Source organism: Aphis gossypii, chromosome 1 (genome assembly GCF_020184175.1).
Source record: "Aphis gossypii isolate Hap1 chromosome 1, ASM2018417v2, whole genome shotgun sequence".
NCBI lineage: Eukaryota > Metazoa > Arthropoda > Insecta > Hemiptera > Aphididae > Aphis > Aphis gossypii.
The window spans coordinates 54,087,104-54,111,449 of record NC_065530.1 but is presented as its reverse complement, the minus strand read 5'-3'; the positions used below and the strand labels follow the sequence as shown (position 1 = coordinate 54,111,449).

The 24,346-nt window shown below is 27.8% G+C and overlaps 2 protein-coding genes and 1 long non-coding RNA gene across 11 annotated transcripts in view; all 3 read right to left on the bottom strand.

Annotated features, from left to right (window-relative positions):
- The window catches only part of LOC126549448 (uncharacterized), a 58,980-nt gene extending 39,470 nt beyond the window's left edge, over nt 1–19,510 (bottom strand). The window contains exons 1-3 of one of the 2 annotated variants that reach the window (XR_007603551.1): nt 19,286–19,510; nt 18,614–18,936; nt 18,397–18,513 (exon numbers count right to left, since the gene is read on the bottom strand). This is a non-coding gene — a long non-coding RNA (uncharacterized LOC126549448). Of the gene's footprint in view, nt 1–18,396; nt 18,514–18,613; nt 18,937–19,285 lie in introns of those variants that run through there. The other variant, XR_007603552.1, reaches the window with a different exon arrangement.
- Nucleotides 84–13,722, bottom strand: LOC114131185 (NAD(+) hydrolase sarm1-like). Of its 2 annotated transcripts, none has more exons than XM_027996346.2 (6): nt 13,626–13,722; nt 4,634–4,771; nt 4,001–4,535; nt 1,692–2,529; nt 670–822; nt 84–500 (listed from the first exon to the last, which is right to left on the bottom strand). In XM_027996346.2, exons 1-6 carry the CDS (start codon nt 13,680–13,682, stop codon nt 377–379), a joined length of 1,845 nt encoding a protein of 614 aa, XP_027852147.2. In that variant the 5' UTR covers nt 13,683–13,722; the 3' UTR covers nt 84–376. The 2 variants fall into 2 exon arrangements, with proteins under 2 accessions (XP_027852147.2, XP_027852148.2); XM_027996347.2 differs by lacking the exon at nt 13,626–13,722 and adding an exon at nt 8,210–8,394.
- A 2,785-nt stretch (nt 19,511–22,295) lies between the features above and the next one.
- Nucleotides 22,296–24,346, bottom strand: part of LOC114131196 (NAD(+) hydrolase sarm1-like) — a 36,796-nt gene continuing 34,745 nt past the window's right edge. For 6 of the 7 annotated variants that reach the window (XR_003592970.2, XR_003592971.2, XR_003592972.2 and 3 more), the window contains 3 exons: nt 24,138–24,327; nt 23,398–23,914; nt 22,296–22,667 (listed from right to left, as the gene is read on the bottom strand). Coding sequence is in view for 1 of the 7 variants with exons in the window: in XM_027996359.2 (XP_027852160.1) it covers nt 23,531–23,914; nt 24,138–24,327 (574 nt within the window). In the remaining 6 variants the exon portion in view is untranslated. The remainder of the gene's footprint in view (nt 22,668–23,397; nt 23,915–24,137; nt 24,328–24,346) is intronic. The other variant, XM_027996359.2, reaches the window with a different exon arrangement.

The following is a 24,346-nucleotide window of genomic DNA, read 5'->3' as shown; positions in this document are numbered from 1 at the left end:
TAATTTTATATAATAGCATCATAATTACTTATTGCTTTGAATAAAATACAGTTTTCAGTTTTTATGAAAAAAAAAAACCTTCAAAGCTTTATAATTATTTTTATTATTCGATAGACAATAGTTATTATATAATTATTTATACATTGAATACAATAATCCAAACAAAACATTTCAATGCAAAATTGTTCCTTTTAGATTTACATAAATAATTTTAACTTAAATACATTTTACATAGGTACTAATATCCAGTTTAATGTTTTTAATTTATCAGTTTCCCAAAATTGAGAAAATAATATGTATACACAGTAAAGCAAAGATTTTTACTTTTTTCACACGTCGACGTATTGGTTATTATTTTTACTTATTTAAAATCGATTTAAAAGCTGTTGCTTTTGTAGTAAATTTGTCGATGATGGCCTTTTATTGAGTTTAGTATAATTCTGCGATAAAAACTGTTCTTAATTCCGCATTGATGTTCGAGGCTATCATCCGTTAAAGACCTAAGACATAATATCATCCATCGTGCATATTAATACATTAAAATTTAAAAATAAAGTGATCATTTTAATCATTAGATATAACCTACAAGAAACAATATTGATGAATACTACAACTATAAGAATTATGTTTTTATTTTTTTTAAATAATAAAAACTTTAAAATATCTTACCCGATATTATAACAGTTGTATCCAGCATTAACTATAGAATATGTATAAACAGAACAGTCTGGCTGAATCGATTGTAAAAACGAGTGTAAATTGGTCGGATCTTCATAGCTATAATCAGCTAATTTTTTTAATTTTTGTAATTCTCTCATAAATCTAGGAATAATAAAGACAAAATATAATAAATTGTAATGATAAATATTGACTAATCTAAAAATATTTCTAATGTCACGTCGGTCATGCAAAATATATAAAATACGATTGAAAAAAAAAAATAATAATAATAATACCTAAGTTCTAAGTATGTATTATTTATGAATTTTGGTCAGTGAATAGCAATATAACATAGAAACAAAATACCTGTATTATGTTAATGTTATTATTAATTTTAAAATGTATATAATACATATTTATGTATACTGCTCTAAACCATCGAAGTATAAATATAGTTAAAATATTTCACTGGCAATGTTTACTTTGAAATATTGTAAAAATTGAAAAGTTCACTCATATTAAAATATTGAAATGCATTCTAAATATTTGTTTATTCAATTTTCAATAATATGATTTATTCTAATAATTTAGTATAAATTAGTTATCTAGAATGATAGTACAAAATTTATAATAAAAAAAATAATTCCAATTCTATAATACCAATCACTACTAAATAAATTAATGTTAATCCAATAATAAACTTTAATATGCAATTTATAACAAATTTTATAAAATTAAAAATATAAACACCACGAATCTGTGTAATAACTAAAAAGTAAATTTAGATTTAATTTTAGGATAATAACATAAATCAGTTTGGTGGATACTTATAATTCTCTTAATAATTCGTTGATTTATTTGATGTTATATATACCTAAAATCAGTTAAATTTAAAAAACAGATTTTAACCCCAAATTACATTGAATTGTTAAATTGAATATGCTATTTGGCACTTGTTCGTTTCGCACAAATATTAAAATAAGATTCAAAGCGTTTTTGCTATGCTTAACTTTTAAAATCCCTATACAAACCTTTTTCGCATAATTCCATTGCGCATCCCAAAGCTTTTTTCCAAACATTCCTCGGTCAACTTCAATAACCAATTACCATTCATTTGGTCGTCTGTTAAGCTCTCTGTTAATTGTTCAAATCCAACACTTTTGAACCACTGAAGGACATCTTTAACTGTCCACCGTGGCACTTTTTTGTTAAGTGGTAGCGGTACTTCTTCGCCGATCCACTGTAACGCTTGTGCCGCTATCGAGGAAGTCATTTTATTGCCGGAAATGACCAAGTCTTTTAGCGGTATTATAGCACCGATCGTCTTGAAAGTTTCAGCGATTTCACTTTGGAGACACTGACTTTGGGGATAAGCTTTTATGCAAAAATGGAAGGCGGCAAAAGTGTGTGCCTCACGACGATCGGAGCTCAAAACCGGGACTAGTCGTTTCAGCCAAAAATGGTCTTGACTTTGATATCGAGCAAGCATTTTATCGATTTTGTCGAAACCCGTCGGAAAATGTTTGGCAATGAAAATATCAATCAAATTCAGGGTGTCGCATTTGTCCATGATCGCCTTAATATCTTTATCAGTTGCTAAAACAGACGCAGCCAATAGAGCATAATACTTAACGCTAATACGTGGGTTGAACGCTAACGTAAACAACCATATATGTGCGTGATTATTGATCATTAGCTTGTGAATTTTAGAATCGCCATACAGTGATAGGTTCGCCAGTGCACGGGCACAATTTTGCAGAATTGTGGTATCTTGTCTTCGGCATTCATACACAACTATCTCTAGACCACCCCATTCGATTACATCCATACACGTCTCTTCACTGTGTTCAAATAATTTTGCAAGTAAACCTAAGTAAAAATCACAATAAAATTAGTTTTAATAAATTTATTATTCCAGTAAATAAAAAGATTTAAAAAAACTCTGCTGCTACTGTATGGTAGGTTCAGTGTACTACAGTTAACCGACGCGTTTAATTTTGATTTAATCTATCATCATTGATATAAAAAATGATTCTACGTGATAACGGCTTATATCATTAAGAAAATTGCATAATACATTATTTATTTAGCTATTAAAGTAATTTATACTACTATCAGCATTACGGTAGGTTGATTTAATTGTTTCCGAAAACATGTTTATTATATAATTAGTATTTAATTACAACAGTAACTTTTATACCTATATATTTTATACCACATTATATTATTATTATTAACTTTTGAGTCAATACAACCTAACCATAAAATAGTATGAATAGGTTTATATAAATAGGTAATATCTTTGAATTAATCTACATATTTTGATAATATCATTGTAAATAGTTTAATTTATAATATACGTAAACATTTTAAGTTCTCCTAAATGTTTTTAAATTAGAACAAAATGATTAATATCATTAGATAATGCAATATTTGAACTAACAATAATAATGGTTGTACCTATATTTTTTGGATTTTTTAATTTTAATTTCAACTATTTATTTATTTATTGAATTAAATTTTCATACCTTAGCTATTGAAATTGAAGATTTTATAAATAATTTTTTGCAGTATATTTATAACTTATAAATTGTCATGGATTTTACGAATTTTGTAAACATTTGTATTAATTATTATCAAAATAATTTTTAATCAACATTTATCGAGCAAAAACTAAGATAATTGAAAACTGCATACATGCAAATAACTCAAAAAAGGTCAAAATATTTTTTAAATAATGTAATACATAGAAATTATAATATTAGAACTGTATGAAAACTATATATCAAGTAGCTATGGATATTCGTTTTTGAGTTACACCATAAGTCTATATTGTCAAATACTAATTTTTCCAAAATAATTTTTGCTCACAGTAATTTAAAAAAATATTAGAAACTTTTTATATTTTACCCCCTAATCAGTACTAACTAAATGTGATTTGATGTCACAGACAACCCCAAAGTTAAAAAATCGAAACATTTTTATTAACTCTAATAATGCTGACTGACATAAAAAAAAAAATACCAAACATAATCGATCGTTGTAAAATCAATATATAATTATATAATCAATATTCACGCTCCACTCAGAATCTTACATTACCTACAGGATATCATTATTTTATATGCATAAACGTATGATTACGTATAAATATAATATTGAGTGGTGAAAAATTAAAATTTACTATTTTAATTTAACTCGTGTGATTTGCCTTATACAGTGCTAACATAAGTATTCATAACATAATTTTTTAATTGCTTTTAAATTTTATCTATTAGTAAGTTAAGAGCGAAATTCGAAATGGAAATTAAAATATATATATATTCAAACATCATATTACCAGTTATGACTATCGATTGATCGGCCGTCCTCTTCTCTTGATGCCTAAACGTTCGTATCACTTGCTGGATTTGAACCATACCGTATTTGATCACGTAGTCACGATTTTCCGAGTTCAGACATTCCACTAACAGTCTGGTACTAGAGAATTGGAGTTTTGGGTCTTCAGAAACGCAATTTTTTATTAACAAATCCGTTAAACCACAATCCCGGACCCTGTTACACAACGCATAACCGAGCTTACAAGTCGGCAATTCCCATGCCTTCCTAACCAAATAGAACAGCGTTGTGAAAACAGCTGGTTCTTGAGAGTTCGCATGGTTGTTGGCAAACAGTCCTTTAACAGCGTTTTCTACGTACAGCAAACACCATTGTAAAGTGTTTTCTACATCTTCTGACTGCATGGCATCCTTTATCAGGTCCAGTTCATGGAAATATCTCTTAAATAGGTAACTATCATTCTTGATTTCCATACGAGTTGTTATCATGCAAGGAGATGATTCACCGTTGTTGGAAGAAGAATCAATGTGTGTAGACTAAAACCAACAATATACGTGCAAAGTTACCAAAACAATCTATCACAAAGACAGTTATGTTGATTGGTGAATATTTTATACATATATCAAAATATTACTTGATGAGTAATGACAGTATCTTCGGAATTCAGATTCGTGCGAGCATCGTTTTTATTGAAGCTCAAATTTAACTTCAATTTATTCATCAATGCACCTGGAGCCATTATGTTTATGCTTCTTTTAATTGGTAATAATTTCTGCACCATTAAAACACCATTAAATTTAGGATATTGCTTAAATAATTAAACAGTTCTAAATTGTTAAATAAAGTACTACAAAATTAGGCAAGTGGGTACCGCTCTGATGTACATTAGGGGTCAAGTGGGTCGCTATTATAGGTGTGTTAAATTTAAATCTAATGATGTATCATTGTATACGAAAAACGATTACGATCTGAGACACTCTGTCATCCTATATCAACAAGTGTATTTCGTGATATGTTTTCATCAACAATATTATTAAAAATATCATTACTAATGTTTACGAAAAAGAATTCATTTCTAAATCTACCTAATTCAAATTTATCAATTTATCGTTTATTATTTTATTATCTTTATTATAAATACTTCTAATAATTGACTATTTATTTGTCTTTTCAATATTCAAAATATAATGAACTAGTTGACTCCATGCATTTCGTTGCCCGTTAAAAATTCCAAATCTATAATATGATTCGAACTTTGATTAATTTGTTATTTAGTATTCACTATTCGGTTTAACGTTGTTCAAAACTTTGACATTTTCATTGACCATTTTAAATCTCAAAAAAATCGTGCCAGCATCACTTTAAAATGCGAATTTTTAAAATGCTTTCTTATTGCACACTATTGGTACGGATGTACCGTGTAAATTTCAAACCTCAATCTATCATAGTTCAGGCTCTACGTTTATCAGTCGGTAAGTTAGTTAGGTTATATTATAGCCTTTAATCTTGGCGTTGGCCGTATATTATATATGGCTGAATTACCCGGCTTCGCCGTGTACAGTTTTTACTTTCTCAAATTGAAATTCTTAAATCAACACACGTTGTTATGTTTTAAAGAAGAAGAAAAATTATTTTACTTAATTCTATCAAGTGCTAAATAGTAGTAGTAGTTAAATTTTAAATAAAATAAAATAAAATAAAAAAATTATAATATATAATATTATATATTCTAATGATTCTATGCACATATTGTTATTTAAAAATGATTCTATAATTATAATTATACTTGTATAGTTTAATTATTTTATTTATGAATATTTACAAATAATTCTATACGTAGTTGCTCAATTCTAATATGGCTTAGGTCAAAACCTCTTGGTATACCACATTGAGAGTTTTATTTTGTGGTGCATAAACATTTATAAATGGTCAGGTCTTCCAACTCTAGAAAATGCCACATATAATTGTCCATATGAAAAACAGTTATTATCCAAATCTACACCACAATAAGTTAAAATCTGACCTTGGGCTTTGTTAATTGTCATTACAAAATAAACTTTTATTGGAAACTGAACTCTTCTAAACTTAACTGGAAAATCGTTAGAGTATAATGGTATTTTCAATAAAAATATTTTTTCTCCCATAGCACATCTGGTCAAAATTTCAGCTTCAATTCCATTTTTTGTAAAAGAGGTTATACGGAGCCTAGTCCCATTATAATATAATCTAAGAGGATTCAAATTTCTCAATAATATGATTGGAACTCCCACCTTCAGTGATATTTTACTATCGTATACTACGCACTTGTTTCATTACGATAATACACACATTCAATGCCAAATATCATCATTTCCAATAGAACCATTATACAAAATTTGAAAATCATCCACGTTATCAACAGCTGAATACATAATGGTGTTTGATAATATAATACGTTTTATGGAATAAACGATGTTTGTAATTTTAAGATATCTAAAAATGCAGTTAAGAACTTCGTCGTTTAAATACGCATTATGTATTGCTACGTCATAATACGTGCTATGATAAGTATGACCGACAGTAGACAAATTAACTGTCGTAGTGTCATATCAAAACGACTCGGAACAATTCGTTAGAGCTAGGCAGATAACATTTTTTTCCAATATCCGATATTCTGATATAAAACTGATATTTTATTTATATTAACCGATATAACAAAAAACTTAAAAAAAATTGTTATATTTTTCAAAAACAAAAAACCGATACACAAACCGTAGTTCCGTGGCTACCGTATTTCGTTTTTGAATTATTTTATTTTTTTATATAGTTTGTATAACAACCTGACTTATTGCGTTTATTTATTTTAACCAAATTCAACCCTTTAAAATAAAAATTCGGGCGACGTAGTGACACTTAGGAAGGTATTTGGAACAATTCTGTGAAAAAATTGAAAAGAGTTAAATAGCGTCTTCGCAAAATGGTACATCAAAATTGCTTGTTCTTTTATATATATATAAGGATAGATCGACGACTTTTATAAAATAAAACAATAATACAAGGAATAAAGATCTAACCTAATTTGTCTACTGACTATTAAAATAAACATTACTCTTTATCGTCCTTATAACAAATTCACAGTTTAATATAATTGTTGACCTTAATTCATAAAAAATATTTCCTAAAGTATTAAATTACAAATAATTGCCGTTGGTTAAATAAAAGAAAATAGTTACCTATTATAATTGGATAAATTTTAGACCTATTTTATATTTGATTAAAACTATTAATTTAACATTGTATTCAACACGTATTTTCACAGTTATTACCTATTGCGTGTTTTTTTTACTCAATTACAATTTGCAGTTCAGTTATTTAAATATTTTAACACATTATTTTAATAACGTCTTAAATAATGATCATAATTTTAACAATAAACTGCCAACCATAATCAGGTAAATCTCCAACTTTCTTTTAGCTATTGTAATATTATAAATCAATATTTTTTACTAAATAATATGTGTATCATTATTATGCTCTTTTTAAAAGTTTTGAACATTATTATATCAAATATTAAATAAAAACAAATAATTTTTAATCATATTATAAAAAATGTCGTTTTTAACGGGCAACGAAGTATACAGGTGAAACAGCTAGTCGTATATATTTAAATAACAGAAAAATATGCAAAAAATAATATATATTTTGAATTTGAGCAAAAATAAAACAAAAGCAAAAAAGGTACACTCGTGAATATTATTAAGTAAACCAAAAGTTAAACCAATTTTTTTTTTGAATTTATAACATCTCATAACAATAATAGTGGCTTCAAATTGGTTTTACTAATATTTACTTTATTTTGCTCACTGTAAATAAATATTTTAATTATATATAGTATATAGGTACTCACTACTCACATTTCACAGGTCTCAGTTACAATATAATATGCAATAAATAATAAAGCAATTGTTGTCATTTTTTTTTTAAATTAACTTTAAGCATAACTATTTAATAACTTGATAGATATCTGTTTTTAAAGAAGTCTCCAAATCCACTTAGTGTTATGGCCAATAAGTTACACATTACAACACGGGTATCAATATTTAATATTATGTTAGATAAGTTAGATTCACATTAATAGTCTTATATTAAAGTATTAAACACATTAATAATTTATATCTAGTAATTTAATTTATGTGTTAAGTGTTTATTGGAAATAAATATAAGCACATACCTTTCTAATCGAATTAGTATCTAGATGAATCTTTTTATTGCAACAACTCAAATATTTTGATGTTTACTTTTAAGTGAGTCCAGTTTTCAAATGACGTTTTTTTTGAGAAAAATAAAATAAGAAAAAGAAATCGGCGATACGCATCGCAGTGACAGTACTAATGCGTATTATTTGCATCTACGCAATGACAATATACTGTTTTATAGTACTAGCAAACTATTCGATAAAATAATAAAAATAACGTTGTGTCATCGTGTACCTAACAAAAAAAATACTTTCAAGCAAGCATATCAGTAAACTATAAGTATAAGTCACGTTTACTATTCTTGGACAAAATATGTTATATTATATTTAGCTTTTAATTTGATAACATAATATGAACAGATAACTATAGATACTATACTAGTATTAATTTGAATTTATATATCATTATTACTAGTATACTATAACGACTGTAGTTAATTTGCACCAAAATCGACCCAAAATATTTACAACATGTGTAATTTGCACCAAAATAAAGATATGTAATATGCACCATCCTCAAGTAGTAAGAAATACAAATTTTAATTTGCACCAAAATTAAAATCTATTATTTTTTCGATAGTATTACAAACTTACAAGTTTTTATATACTAGTATAAATTTAGCTTAGTTTTATTTATAAAATAGGTGAGCTTATATACATATTGTTGTGGGTTTATATAAAATCGTATTATTAAGAATTTAAAAAAAGTTGGCCAATTAAAAAAATTATATGTAAAATTAAAGTCATATTATTATGAATATAAAAAAAATTAGACAAAATCCCGAAAAATTATTATTGTCATTCGTGTCCATCTAGTCTAGTTTACGAAGATACCGAGGAATACCTAATCGAATATTTCAAAATCGAATACTCGATAATCGAACAAACAAATAATCATTTTGGTGCAAATTACAAACTCCCCCTATAACAGGGGTGACAAACTGTTATGGCTCCATTCGAGTTGGGTCCCAAATTTTAAATTGCTACACTAGTTGGGTCCTGGATTTTTATAGTTACTACCCTAGTTGGGTCCTGAATTTTTTTAGCTACAACACATTAACCTAACCTAATCCGGGACCCAACTAGTGTAGTACCTAAAATAATTCGAGACCCAACTAGTGTAGCAATTTTAAATTAGGGACCCAACTAGTACACTACCTGCAATTAGCCCCTAGTATTCGGGAGTTCGGGACCCAACTCGGATGCGCCGACTTTTATGGATTTTTAATCGGGCGATTGTAAACTTTCCCGATAGTACACTCTCCCGGGTCTACTAAAGTACTACCTGACGGAAACGTGTAAACTCTCCCGAATTTATTCCTGTACTACCTAACGGAAACATGTAAACTCTCCCGGGTCTAGTAAAAATCATAAAATAAATTTAATATAAATTTAAGTTGCGTTTAAAAATAGTCAATCATATATAATAATAATAACAATATAAATTAATGTCTTTAGCTGCTATGAACATGATATTATAGTCAAAATACAATAAAAAATAAAATTTCAAAAAATCCAATATACATTAAAGTTTCTTTTAAAAATAGTCAATAATAATAATAATAATAATATAAGTTACAAATACAAAATATACGTAAAAATGTTAAAATTATTGTTTTTGATAATAAGAACATACAGATTTTAAAAAGAGTTAGGGAATCTATTTTTTTGTTCTTTATAATCTAATATTTTTTGGGATATATTTTTTTCTTTATTTTTTGTATAAATATTTTTATAACATGGTAATATGATTTACACATTTATGGTAATACGATACGATAAAATGATAATCACAATCTCTGCAGTGTAGCCAACTCGTAATGTAGCAATAACATTTAAAACAACTCGGGAGAGCTTACATACTTCCTACAGGTAACTATAAAGTTGACCCGGGAGAGTTTACACATATACTTCAGGTAAACATAATATTAACCCGGGGGAGTTTACCATCGTGAGAGGTTACTATTTTAAAAAATCGGGATAGTTTACCACCGTCCTTTTAATCGACCTCTGAGTATTTTTATGTTGTCACGATCTAAAAAAATAAAAAGGTTGTTAGTAATCAAATATATAAAAAATATATATTATAAATTACAAAAGGGAGTCGCGATTGATTTGTTGACCATCCCTATACTTATAATATAGAAATTAAAAATTAATAGTAGATCAGCATTTGACAAAATTGGTTATTGAAAATGATATTTTATACACATTATGATATTTTGAAATGCAATTCTATCGGAAAAAAATAATTCAACCTAGGATATTACTGATGCAGTCTAAAAGTAAAATAAATAACTTTAATAACAATATATATATATATATATATATATATATATATATATATATATATTTAATAATAAAGGCTGACAAGCAGACTTCATTTAGAAACGTTTTTTTGTATACAATAATGTATCATTGAATTCGAATTTAACACATCCATGATAGTGACCCACTCGATACCTATACTGTACAGCAAATCAGTAGCCTATTTTCTTCATTTTTTCGTTAATTTTTCCTAATATTATAACAAAAAAACTGAGAATAAGCCATTTATAATTAAAACATCAACAAGATCAAATAATCGTCACCAGAAACTATCCTTAATTTTTACATTATGACCGAAACACGTTGGATGAAAGAAAAATATATTTAAAAAACACACAAACATCATTTTAGCGTTAATACATTCGGGTAATGAAAATATCATAGATTATTTATTATAAGATTACAATTTTTAGAACGCATATTGATATTACATACCAACTGAATAGTAATAAATTAAAATTAAACATATTATTGTCACGCTCTTAAAGTATGCAGTGTGATGATATAGTTAACTATCTGAATTCGTCCGCTTATTTTTTTTTATTGCATAGTAAGAAATATTGGTGTACGTACGTGCGTCAGTACACCGTAATTACGCATGCATCGTAGCCATTTGATAATATATAAATATATATATATATATATCTCACTTTAACTCCACATATAAGATTTTTTTAACACCCTAACTCTGCATATAAGTTTTTTTAACACTGTAACTCCACACGTCATGGTTTTTTTATTGTTTAAATACAATATATTATTATGATATTAAAATATTAAATTATATTATTAATAGATAGGTAATATTGGAAACAGCATAATCTAAAATATGTATCTCACAAACCTTTATATAAATTATTTTAGATTTAATAGTTATTACTAAAAACTAATTATCTAATTATAATAATACATACATACATGGGCGCCCATAAGTAAAATTTTAGGGGGGGTCAAAATAAAAAATTCTCAAATGTAAAGATAATAATTATATTATGGTAATATTTATTGAGTTTTTAATATTTTTTGTCCAGGGGGGGGGCAAGTGCCCCCCTTGCCCTTCCCAATGGGCGCCCATGCATACATACAACAAAAATAGTCGTTGTTATTATAAAATTAAATGAAGCTAAACTTTTTTCAAAATTATACCTATTATTTTGATCGTCGTTATATAATTATATTTTTTTTATTTGATTGAGTATTAACTTTTTATTGCGTTTTAATAATTTATCCTACTATTTCTATTTTCGTGATTAGATATGGCTTTGCAAATATAATAGTTTAATTTCAACATGGCTTTACACCGATATAACGATATCTCAATTAATTTTATGGCATGCAGATTTTTTGTACTAAAAATATTCTTAGAATGCGGAAATCAGATTGCAATGCGCAAATTATAAACTTCTCGAAACAATTCTTATCTACACGACGGATAAAAAGGATAGGTTGCTGGAAGCTGGAAGTCCGCGGACCGCCGCGTCGCCGTGCTGCACAATTTACAAGTACGTATTGTCGGTAAATAATTATTATTAATTAATACACTTAAACGCAACATTTTTTAAATTCCTTTTTTTTTGCACAGTTAAAGTATCAGAGAAACCACTGTTCCGAATTTCAAGTTTGTACAGTATGTAGTTGTTGAGATACAGACTTCTACAGGATAATTTGGCTTCTATATACCTAATATAGATTGTTAGAATTACATTATTCTTACATTGTTTTTTTTTTATATTTATAATAAAAATATTATTATTTAATAAACAATAAATTTAACTAAATATAAATGAAAATATTTCAAATTAATATCAAGTTTCATTGTAATAATTATTAAAGTTTAGATATAGGACACATGCTGCATGGTCGACAATCGTACATCAGAGCATCTATACTGCATTAGAGCGAGGGAGATGTAAAGGACGACAAAAAAATTTAACTATATGAGTAGAATATCAAGCGACGTATAGGCTAGTATTAAAATGTTTGAAAATGGTATACATTTAACTAAATTGGATCAAATAAAACATAAAGATATATAAATAAGTATTTATTTGCTGGAAAACTAATAAAAAAAATTGTTTGTCTAATAGGTATTAAATTATAATAGTAAAATGTTGATTTGAGGCTTTTAATCGTTTTAAAATACTTACTATATTTACAAGATAATGAAGTAAATTATAAAAATCTTAAATTAGAAAATTAAGATTTTCTCTATTAATTATTAGATAATAAAAATTATTTTTATATTTTTTATACTTATTATGTATACTTATATGTATATATGTTTTATTCAATTTTGCCAACGCAAAAATCATTTTGGGACTCATTCTGGGAACTCCCATTTTGCAAATGATACACAGAATGCAACAAGAGAAAAAACAAAAGTACAAACATTTATCAAAACGATTTAAACTGATACAAAAATGTAAAAATACAATGACTAAAATATAATAAGTTCCTATTAATAACACAATTTCCTTAATTAAAATTATTCAACTATGAACCAAATGACTAACGAATTTAAAAATAAAGTGTATGGTTGGTAACAACTTATAAGTCTGAAGTCATTACTAATTATTGAAAATGCATAATAATTATTATTAGTTAATATTATAAAATAATTACTTAAAAATCCCCATAAATATGTAAAACATTTAAAAACAACAAAAATCTAATTTTTTAGTATTTGCTGTTTAATATTATAATAATATATTCACAACAAAATTCGTCATCGGCCATATCATTGTGGTACTACTAAAAAGCTTTAAAAATTGGTACCACGAATTTATTAAATCAGTATCACCCTATCTTCTTTATATCGTGATCTTATGTAAATATGCTGAAGCAGACGCGGATCCAAGAGGGGGCCAAGTGGCTATACCCCCCCCCCCGTAGACTTTGATATACACTGTATGTATATCTGCTTTGTTTTGCCGATAGCGTTTTTAGCGAAATTTTATTCAAGATGCCCCCCCCCTCCCCCGTAAATGTGTTCTGGATCCGCGCTTATGCTGAAGAGAATAGCGGCTATTATACTTCCTTGCCGGGGGTAATTATATGTACTTACCGTAATAGAATGGTATGTGATATTTCCGGAAACACCGAAACTGCGCCAGTAAAGCATGATTATGTATGTTTTACTTATCAGAACATGAATCCGTTAAATTTCTAAAAAACAATAAAATGGGATATAAAAATAGCTCCAAAAACAATAAAAATAAACCTCTGTATAATTTTATAATTTGTCTGTACAATGTTGCTAATTTTTCTGAATAATAACATTAAAAAAAAAAAAGTTACATAATAAAATTTACTTACTAGTAAAATTAAATAGTTTATATATAATATATAAACTATTTAGGTATATTACATATTATATAATGCCATAAATTGTATAAATATTTTTATTGGTAATTTTCAACTTTGATACTTGTCACAATGCTAACACATTTTTTAAACCATGGTTTTGAGTTCGTAAAATATGATATTTATGAAGTACCCAATGCAGTAATGCCAGTGGTTTTTTTTCCGGATTAATGAACTTTACTTCGTTTTCCATATTGACTACCTGAATTCTGTAACGCACAATTCTGATTAACTGATCTACGATTTACAATTATCGTAAAAATGTATAAAATAAAACGAGTTTAATAGTGATAATTAAGATAATATGTTATCTTCATGATAACATGATATACTAAATACTTTTCTAATATTTAATAATTGTATCCTTGTTATACGTAAATATGTTGTATATAAATTATAAAATATTATACTGTATTAAATATTAAGTACACTAAAACGACAGTCAATACGTCTTAATACATTTTGTCAGCTTAGTCTGAAACTATACACAGCGAATTTCGCAGCGTTTCGTATCGTACCGGCGTGCACAGGCCCCTCCAATATAAAATAATGCGTTTTAAATTTGAAAAAAAAACGTCACGAAAAGTATATACCCCGACCTTGTATTATAATAGTATACATATGCACTATATATGTATAATTGTGTATATGTTTATAACTATATATTCATAATATTGCTAATAATTTTATATTTTTATTTATAAATTTAAAATTAATTTTCTGCCTTGCTTTAATTTATATTAACAGAATTCATTCGTATATATAACAATTATTTGCATATTTTTTACATTTTTAATTAAAAATAGTAATAATATTTGGATATTTTGAATTGCTGAAGAAAACACATTATAAATTTTAGCACAAAAGGACTTACAATTATTGAATTGTGTCGTACTCTCCAATGTTACTTATTTTTTAGTTTAAATTCTAGTAGAAATATCGCATAATTTGTAAATTCTGAACGGAGTGCTGATATGTTTTTTTTTTGTGAGTATGTATGCACTATAAAAAGTCGAAAAAACAGTTCGATTTTCAGTGTTGGGTTTGGTTTTGGATATAGAAAATGTATCTATAATTAATACTTTAAAAAGCTGAAAATTCAAAATATTTTTTTAAATAATTACGAAATTAAAGAAAAATGAAAATTTTTAAATAAAACCAATTTAAAAAAAAAATCAATTTTGTGATTTACGATTTTTGAAAATTTCACCAAATGTTTATACTTGTATTATGGATATTTTGTATACATAATAAAATTTTAAAAATATTTTGAATCTTTTTGAGTTATTTATAAACATTTTAAATGTCCATATTTTTTATAGATATGTATAGCAAGAAAAGTTTTGGTGTAGTTGTAGTACCATTCATTGGTTCATCGAAAATATAGTTTGATAAATCTGGGGGTAGGTAATTGGTCTAGCAGTTTGTCAGAAAAATTGCGCAACAATGATGAATTACATACCGTTTGATTGTTTTTGGTAATGCATGACGTTTTTGTTAGTTTTTTTTGTTTGAATTAAGATACCTTATAAAGTAATTGAAACACCATATACTGAAATATATATTTTTTATATCTTTAAAATGTTTATATTTATGCTCGTGACATGTAATTTATCTGAGAGATAACTCGAGCCACACAATAGGTTTTTCATCAGAATAACAAATGAAATTACATATACATCTATTAATACGTCACTCAATAACCAAGTACTATAATTAATCAGTCTTTTATTAGAATTTTAAATCATACCCAATTATAATTTCACTTCAAAGAGGTTTATAAAAAAAAAAAAATCCATGCACTTAATCAGTTCTTTTTGAAGCAAAATGCCCAACGCTTGTAATGTGGGTCAATACTATCGCACATTATTTTTAATTTACAGATTTATGAATGTATAGTTTTATAAATTGTGATATTATTACCATGCAAAGGGGGAAAAAGTAAAAGAGTATCTGCACTACATGCAGATACATCGGTGTATATGTATAATATGTCTTGTTATAGCAATCATTTCATTATATATACAAATTGATCTTCCATTGATAGAAATAATAGAACCAAGGTGATATTAATTACTAAACATAGTATGGTGTTGATCGAAGAATCAACTATTATACCTACGAATAACTTATGAGGAATCTCGTATTAACAATTCAAGTATTTTTATCAATAATTTTCTTATCAGCATTAAAAAAAAAAAAAAAAAAAAATGAAAATATCAAATGTTTATAAATAACTCAAAAATATTCAAAATATTTAGAAAATTATAAAACATATAGAAAATGTTTCATGTTTCAATGGTATTCGTTTATTATTGATAAAAGTAATATTATATAACTACAAAAGATTATAATATACTGTACGGCATAACGTATATAATATGACGTAATAAAATTACACTTTTATAAGTTATCACACTTATAACAATCATAAGTTATGATTCATAACCATAACAATTAAACCATAACTATTTAAGTCTAAAATTATTAATTTTACTTGTTTAACTTTTTTAAATAAAATTACATTTTTGTTTTTACTCATATAAGAGTATTATTATTTATTATTATTTATTTAGTATTTGTAAGCTACAGATTTAAAATTAAAATCATCGAAATAAAAAAAATATTCATCTACTATTCTGACAAGTTACTTAATACTGACATTTCAAGTAATCTACCAATTGCAAATCTACCTGAGTATTTTTAATCGAAATCGATACATTAAAAGTTAAAGAGGCTAACCCGTTGGGAACAAATATATTTTAGAAATTGTGAAGGTTGATGAATGTATTAGTTCAAAAATTTTATCAATGGTCTTACAATAATATATTTTTTTAAATTATTTATGAACATAAAAGTTACACTTAACTTTGTACTTTAAATAGTAAAAAATAGAAAATTCTCAGTTCTAATCAAAATAATCAGTAAATTTCGGTAAACAGAATTATTTATGTAACATAAGTTTTGACCAAAATAGATTTAATTAATACATAAAAATGTATAAAGTTTTCAATTTTAAAATGTGTGGCCAGTAAATTAGTTCATCTAGTGATGTATTTAGGATTTATTTGAGAGGGGAGATATGACTAAATAGTTTTTCTCTCTCCACTCAAAATACATGAAAATACTTTCAATTTATATAACTTCATACTTAATAGATATTATGTATACCTAAGGCTCGGGTTTCAAAGCATAATAAGCTATAATAAAAGCACACGATTGTTTTGAAAATGCAAAAAAGAAATATATTTATTTTTAAAAAAAGCAAAAAAAAATAATTGAAGTATTAAATAATGAATCATTTATTTATTTATCATTTACAAAACAAATTTGCAAGTTTTCTCGATTTTTACATATTTCGTAAGAATTTGAACTTTAAACGCTTGTAAATTTTTTTTTTTTAAAACTGAATGATTTTCTGTTAGACCCCATTATATTCTTATGTTCACTAAAACTCCCTTCGATATCACATGACGTAAAAATGTTTGGTAACTAAATAGATATAGTACCATAAAACATTGTATTTTTCGAGTTTTTATATTCAAAATATGCAAAAATATGCATAAATAAATAATGTAAATAAATTTACATCATCGTAAGGTGATTCGTGGACATAACGGACAAAAGCAATAACCAGGAATCGCTAAATAAAAATCGACTGTTACCGTAGGTTATTACAAAATACAAATAACTAGTAAGAAAAAACGGGTAGAACACGATTCCGTACGTTTTGTACCCAAGTGTTTAATGCAATGTTTCAAGATTTCCATATGGTATTTGTCTATTTGACTTAGGCCGGGGCTAGACACGTCGTTTTCCGCCGTGTTTCGTACGCTGCGTATTCCGCGCCGTTTCCGTCGAATTGGAAGTTTATATCGGAATAGCTAATAGTTATACACGACGGACGTTATATACGCCGCGTTGTAATCCGCGGCGGAAAACGCCGTGTATAGCCCCGGCCTTAATTATTAGAGCATTTTACATACGTTTCGCTTATACTTAACTATAAGTAAGGGTCCAAACACACGATTATAATATTTTGCCAGCCGGTCGCCCTGTTCCTCCAAGTACAGTATACCGGAGCCGGCGTCTGGCGTACTGGGTGAACTTACTGATACCAGCGAAAAATGGCACTGTCGATTTACGACAATCTAACTCTACACATAAAAAATCGGACTGTAAATCCGGTCGTCTGTTTAGTAACATTTATGTACTTGACGTACAACAGTGATATTATATACCTATTAGATAAGTTTTTGTTGTATATCATAAGTATATAAGTATTTATCAAGTATTACATAATTATTATTTTGCAATTTTACAATTTTTTTTTTTTTATATTTTAAACGAATTGACTATAAATATTAAATAACGACGAATAAAATATTTGTCGAAAATTCGTAACAAATATCAAGGTATTAAATTATAATTGTTTTTTAACATTTTTACAATTTTACAGTTTTTAATACTTTAAACAAATTGACAATATATATTAAATGGCAGCATTGCACAGACGATCGTACGTAATCGTGTTGTTTTCGGGGTGTTTTTGATAATCTATTGTTTGATCAAAATCGTACGGAATCGTGCTTTACCGGAAAAAACAAAAAACGTAAGAGTGCATAGACAATGTATCATCTGTATAATATGGTAAACTGGCAATGAGCAGATGCCACAGGTAGTACTCACTTTGATGTGTTCGGCGTTCGTGATGTTACGGTTCTATACAGAAACGCATGTTTGGTGGTCGTCACGTTAACGCTCGTCATTGACGGCCGCGATCGTCCACATCTATAGTAACGATGATGAGGAGGAGGTAACACGTACCTCAAAAGCGCTCGGCGTCGTCCTCGTCGTCACTAACCTCGAACGTCTCGCTGTGCTATATGGTGACCGCTCTACGACGTCCCCCGTCTCCACTCTCTGTACACACGCCCCCGATTGCAAGTAACAGCCCTGTGTATTCGGAATCGCGATGGCTCTTTGTGACTGTCAGTCCCGTCGTACGTTTACTATTTGTGTAATCGTCACGGTTAGAGCATTTTAGATAACCATATGCGAAACAAATGTATTCGATGTTTGTAACAAAGCAATACTATATACATTTATAATATGTGTGTGTATGTGTGTGTGTGTGTGTGTGTGTGTGTGTGTGTGTGTGTGTGTGTGTGTGTGTGTGTGTGTGTGTGTGTTTGTTACTCGTTATCGATAAATTCGCTAATATAAATTTAAAATAGATTTATTATATTATAAAGTATAGTTAATATGAAATATAATAAATTATAAATTAATTAACATGAAATATATAATAGGTATATAATATATTATAAATTAATTAATATGAAATATAATCAGCTATACTATATAAAAGAAAGTCCAGATTTTTTGCCACGCGTGTAAATCCACACCGTTCAACGTATCGTCGCCAAATTTTTTACTGTTATACCTGACAGTTTTCTGGAGGTTTTAGTACCGCTTTAGTTAGGGAACATGTCCAATATTTTGAAATTTTCAGATTTCTACAGAAATATGTTATTTGTGTCTAAACGCACACTGTTATATGTGTAAAAACGAAAAATATTATCTTCGTGTTCCTATAGTAATACAATACGTGTATCTTTATTTTATTTATTTCGAAAAAGGAACATAATAAGTTACACAAAATAAGATTTTATTATCTCGTCTACGAAAATCAAATTTCGACGTACATGTATATTGTATATGTATTATATATTATCCAGCACCACGGTTGCAGTGACACGAGTTAAGTAAAGAAACAAAATAATAAAAAAAGAAATAATAACTACACGACAGTGTTTTATCCAATTAAACTGTGTGAAATACAGACAAATTTGTTAGACGACATAACTAATTTTCTACTAAATCAATTAACTCTAGATTTATTTACCATGTATTTTCCTAGATTTGCAGTAATTAAACTGACTCTATTGTCCGACAGAATATTTTCATACATAGAAAACAAACTATGAACATCCACTGCAGTGATCGGTGCATACTTCTTACAAGAGGTTTCAAATTACAACATTAAATCATAGATTTTGAAACGATCGATATCGATATTTTAGGCATACTGGCCGTATAGGTATTGCAGGCTTTATGTAAATCGATAATCTAAACGTTTAATAAATTTAATAAACAGGCCGATAACGAAAACAATAATAATCAAATATCCTCATTCTGGGTTGTTTGTTTTTATTACAATTGCATAATAAACATGTAAAAAAATTCACATCCGGAATAATTGAAAGAAGCAATAAAAAAGCAAAAAAAAAAATTGGTTTATTTGAAATTAGAAAGACGTGAAACGAATTTATATATTAAAATTAGATCTCTACCTCATATATAAAAAAAATGTACATGTTTTAAAATTCGAGCCCTAGTTATATATATTCATAGTAGGTGCATAAACCTTATAATTATAATAATATATAACATATTTAATAATAGAATTAAATTATTATTTTTTATCATTTACGAAACAAACTGTAGTCTTCTAGGTTTTTTAACTATTTCGTCAATAATTTCTTCAATAATCAATCTTATTTTGATATAAATGTAATGCGTTATAAACCCATTTAATCTGGACTAAAATTAAAATAATATTCAAAATTTAAGCAATTAATAAATACAAAAAATATTTCATTAGAACAGGAAATATTTATCTCCTTCATGGAATTTCTTAAATATGTTTTTAATCTTTTCCTACAAGCTAATGTATTAATATAAGATAAAAAAAAAGGTCAAGGGGGGAGATAAATCTCCCTTATCTCCCCCCGTAAATACGCCACTGAGTTCATCATACAATAAGAAAAAAATTGTTTCTATAGTATCCTTAGAAGCTTCTATACTAGCTTCATACTAGTATGGACTAACAATTCAGAGTTTTTAGTATCCAACGATTTATCATTGAAGTAAAATGTAGTGAATTCATAGTCCATCACAGTGACAAACTCAACGACGAGCTACACCTGAATTCTAATCTTTAGTAGTGTGACTTTACAGTTATATTGGTAGGTATAACAAAAATTGTGTTTGTTAGTTTTAGTAATTTATCATTTTAACTTAAATCATATATATATATTTATATATATTATATTATAATTACGGTTGGGATTTTAATGCTATAAGACATCTTTTTTTCTGGTGTTTTGAATCGTTGCTCCGTAAGTATACAAATTGTTTTGGGTGACAACGATTATTTTAAAATAATCTTTTTTTTTAAATTTTTTGACTAAATTAACCTTAAATGCATTTTTAGTGCATTTTCTTAGTTTTTAGAGCATTTTGAATAATAAATTATATAGTACGACAAGTTATCGTTGATAACAATTTTATCATAGCTAGGCCTAGAGTAGTATTACTCGAGTATTATTAAGTCTTTAGTAAGTATTACTGAATTAGTATAAGTAACTGTAAAAATAAAAATAAAATAGATAACATTTTTTCTCCAATTTTTAAGCTATTATAATAAATATAATTTAAATGCATTTTTATAGTGCATTTATTTGAGTTTTTTAAATTTATTTTTTATTTTTTTAAGGGAATTTTCGAGATGTTTTAAGGCATTAAAATCCCAATCCTAATTATGATATATCACTATCAACTAAGTGATTATAATTATAAAATTATAAGAAAGACAAACATTCTAAGATGCAATAGTTAAATAAAATTATCATGAAGTTTTTTTAATGTCTTTTTTATTTAAAAACATTTAAATCACAATATGTTATCAATCAATACGCAATATTATACCATAGATATTATGTGTAACAACTAGGTAAGTCTTGTTCTTAATATCATTGAAGTAAACGGCTTTTTGGTCCACAGACCTTATACTCTAGGCAACATTTACTCATATATATATATACATGGATAGATATTTACATATAGGTATATACACAAAATGTAAACATTACCTGATTTGTATAATATGACGGATAACTTCAACAAATTTTACATACGTAATATAAAGACAGCTATGTCTAGTTGTTGTTTATATCTATGATTATAACATACGTCGACACAATATGTATCCACATAAATCATAATAATAATAGGTATTGCACAAATTGTATAATATGATTATATACTATAATAGAATATATGATGTTAAATGCAGTATTTTTTAAACACGCTAACAAATCGTATAAACTCGTATAAAAACACAATTACAAAAAAAAGAATAATAATAATAATAATAGTAATGATAATAACAACTAGGAAATTAAAATATAATATAGGTACATATAGGTAAGAATAAGTTTAAAAAAATATATAAATATTGGGTCAACATAAATTTAAAAAAAAATGTAAAAACGAAAATTATATAATAAACCTATATAAAAAAATGTATACACTATAATACACTATATTATAATACAATTAATCTAATCATTATTTCGAGTCCGTTGAAGTCTTTTTGGTGGTCATCATAAAAGATTTCATTTTGTTTATACACTTGTCGACAAAGTTTTTCTTCTTTATGCTGTCGCTGACCGACGCCGTGACGCTATTGCTGTCTTCAACGTCTTCTTCACACGTGTCCAAGTACTCTTCCAAGCTCTTTGCCTTTTTCATTTGAGCTTGTACCTGTACTTGCGAATCCAATTCGACGGTGGTCTCTAGTAGACCTTCCACGCTTTTGGCTCGTTTTCGACACTTTCCGCGACCATTCGGACTCATTGGTGGCCTCCAAGCAGGTAATCTCGAACACTTCCGGTATCTGTGTACAAATATGTTAATTAAGCCCATTTCAGTCTTATGTGATGAGATTATCACAACAAATAGTATTAAATTTAAGCATTTCAAACCACAAAACACTTAATCTGCGGTGTAGGCATTGGTAGAATATGTTAAAAAGCGAAAGAACTATCTACATAATATATTATAACAACTAGGTACTTATTTAGTTATGAGAATTATGTGAGTTTAACACGCATCTAGTTGGTTTATTTACATGCAGTGTTAAAAAATATATATTTTTTTTAATTATTCGTCGTTTAACTGTTTTTTTCTTAATGAAATTCAAATAAAGAAAGTTAAAGAATTTTTTTTTAGAAACAAAACCGAAATCAATATTTTAGGTAGATGGGTTGTTTCTCATGGGTTATAATATTTGGTTTTATTAAATTTTATAATAGAAATAAAATGCTTTTTTCCTTCGTTTCCTTTTTATCGTGAAATGATAAAATATAAAATTGACACTCCTCAAATTCTAATAAATATGTGTAGGTCTATATGATGTGTACATGTGTAAATTAAATCTAGATTTTAGAAAGTATGTTATAGTAATATTATTTTTAATTAAGTATAATATTATAATGGTTTATATTTTTTGAAGTCTTAGAAAAGCCATCTCGAAAATACCGACACCTTAACTGAGTATTTAAAATTTTAAAAGTACTCGTGGAACTGTTTATCTGGTTTTAAGTGCCCAAATCGTCTTTACCCACCTAACCGTGAAGTGATCGGAGGCCGCTGCAGGACGAACGACAACAAGCGGACGGACACAAAACGTAGTAACCGGTTCGAGCGGGAAAGTAAAAGGTCGGCCACTGTCCCATACCTGGAAGTGTTCCCCGCTAGTCAATCTTTGCTACCGGTCAAGTCGCGTTCACTGTCGTTGGACTGAGTCCGCTGGTATGTCGGTGGTGATCTGCCCACGGTCAGAGGTGTGTTCGGCGCCGACGGGTCGCTCTTGATAGTGGATGGGCCGATGCCACCGCCGACGCCACCGGACCGATTTAGTGACAGTCCCGAACTGGCACCGTCCCGGATCCCACTCAGCTCACCACGCATAAATCGCTCGACCTTTTCCACGCACGCATCCTGGTAGTCGTGAATCCATCGCACACCGTTAAACTTCCACACGTTTTGCATGTCTTCCGGCAACGTTTCGGGTTCAGGCCATGCGAAGTTGTCCATGATCGGGATGATGTTGCACTGGTCCTGTATAGCTGCCACGATTTCCTGTAAAACGATTCCGCGTGATTAGTGATTATTGAACGTAATGACTATTAGGAGATGATCGGCGGGGCAGGATCGGATTTTATAATAATAGTACAAAAACAAAAAAAAAAAAATTATGGGTATAAAACTCAAAATGTCCAATTTATAATTCGAGTGCCCTAAACTGGCCTAAACATATTATTATATGCGTACTATATTAAAGCAGTTTGTTGACGTTCGTTACCTTGTGCACCCAGTCTTTGCATTCATTGTCGCCTATACATCTATCCAAAGACTTAGGTGTTAGTACTAATATGAAGTTTTTCGCCTGCTTAATGCTCTGCAACAGGTTGTTGTCAAACTTGCCGGCTTCTAGACGTTCGACGTCGATGAACACTGAGTATCCTCGAAGTTGTAGATGTACTTTGAGCAAACTGAAAAATAGAATCAATT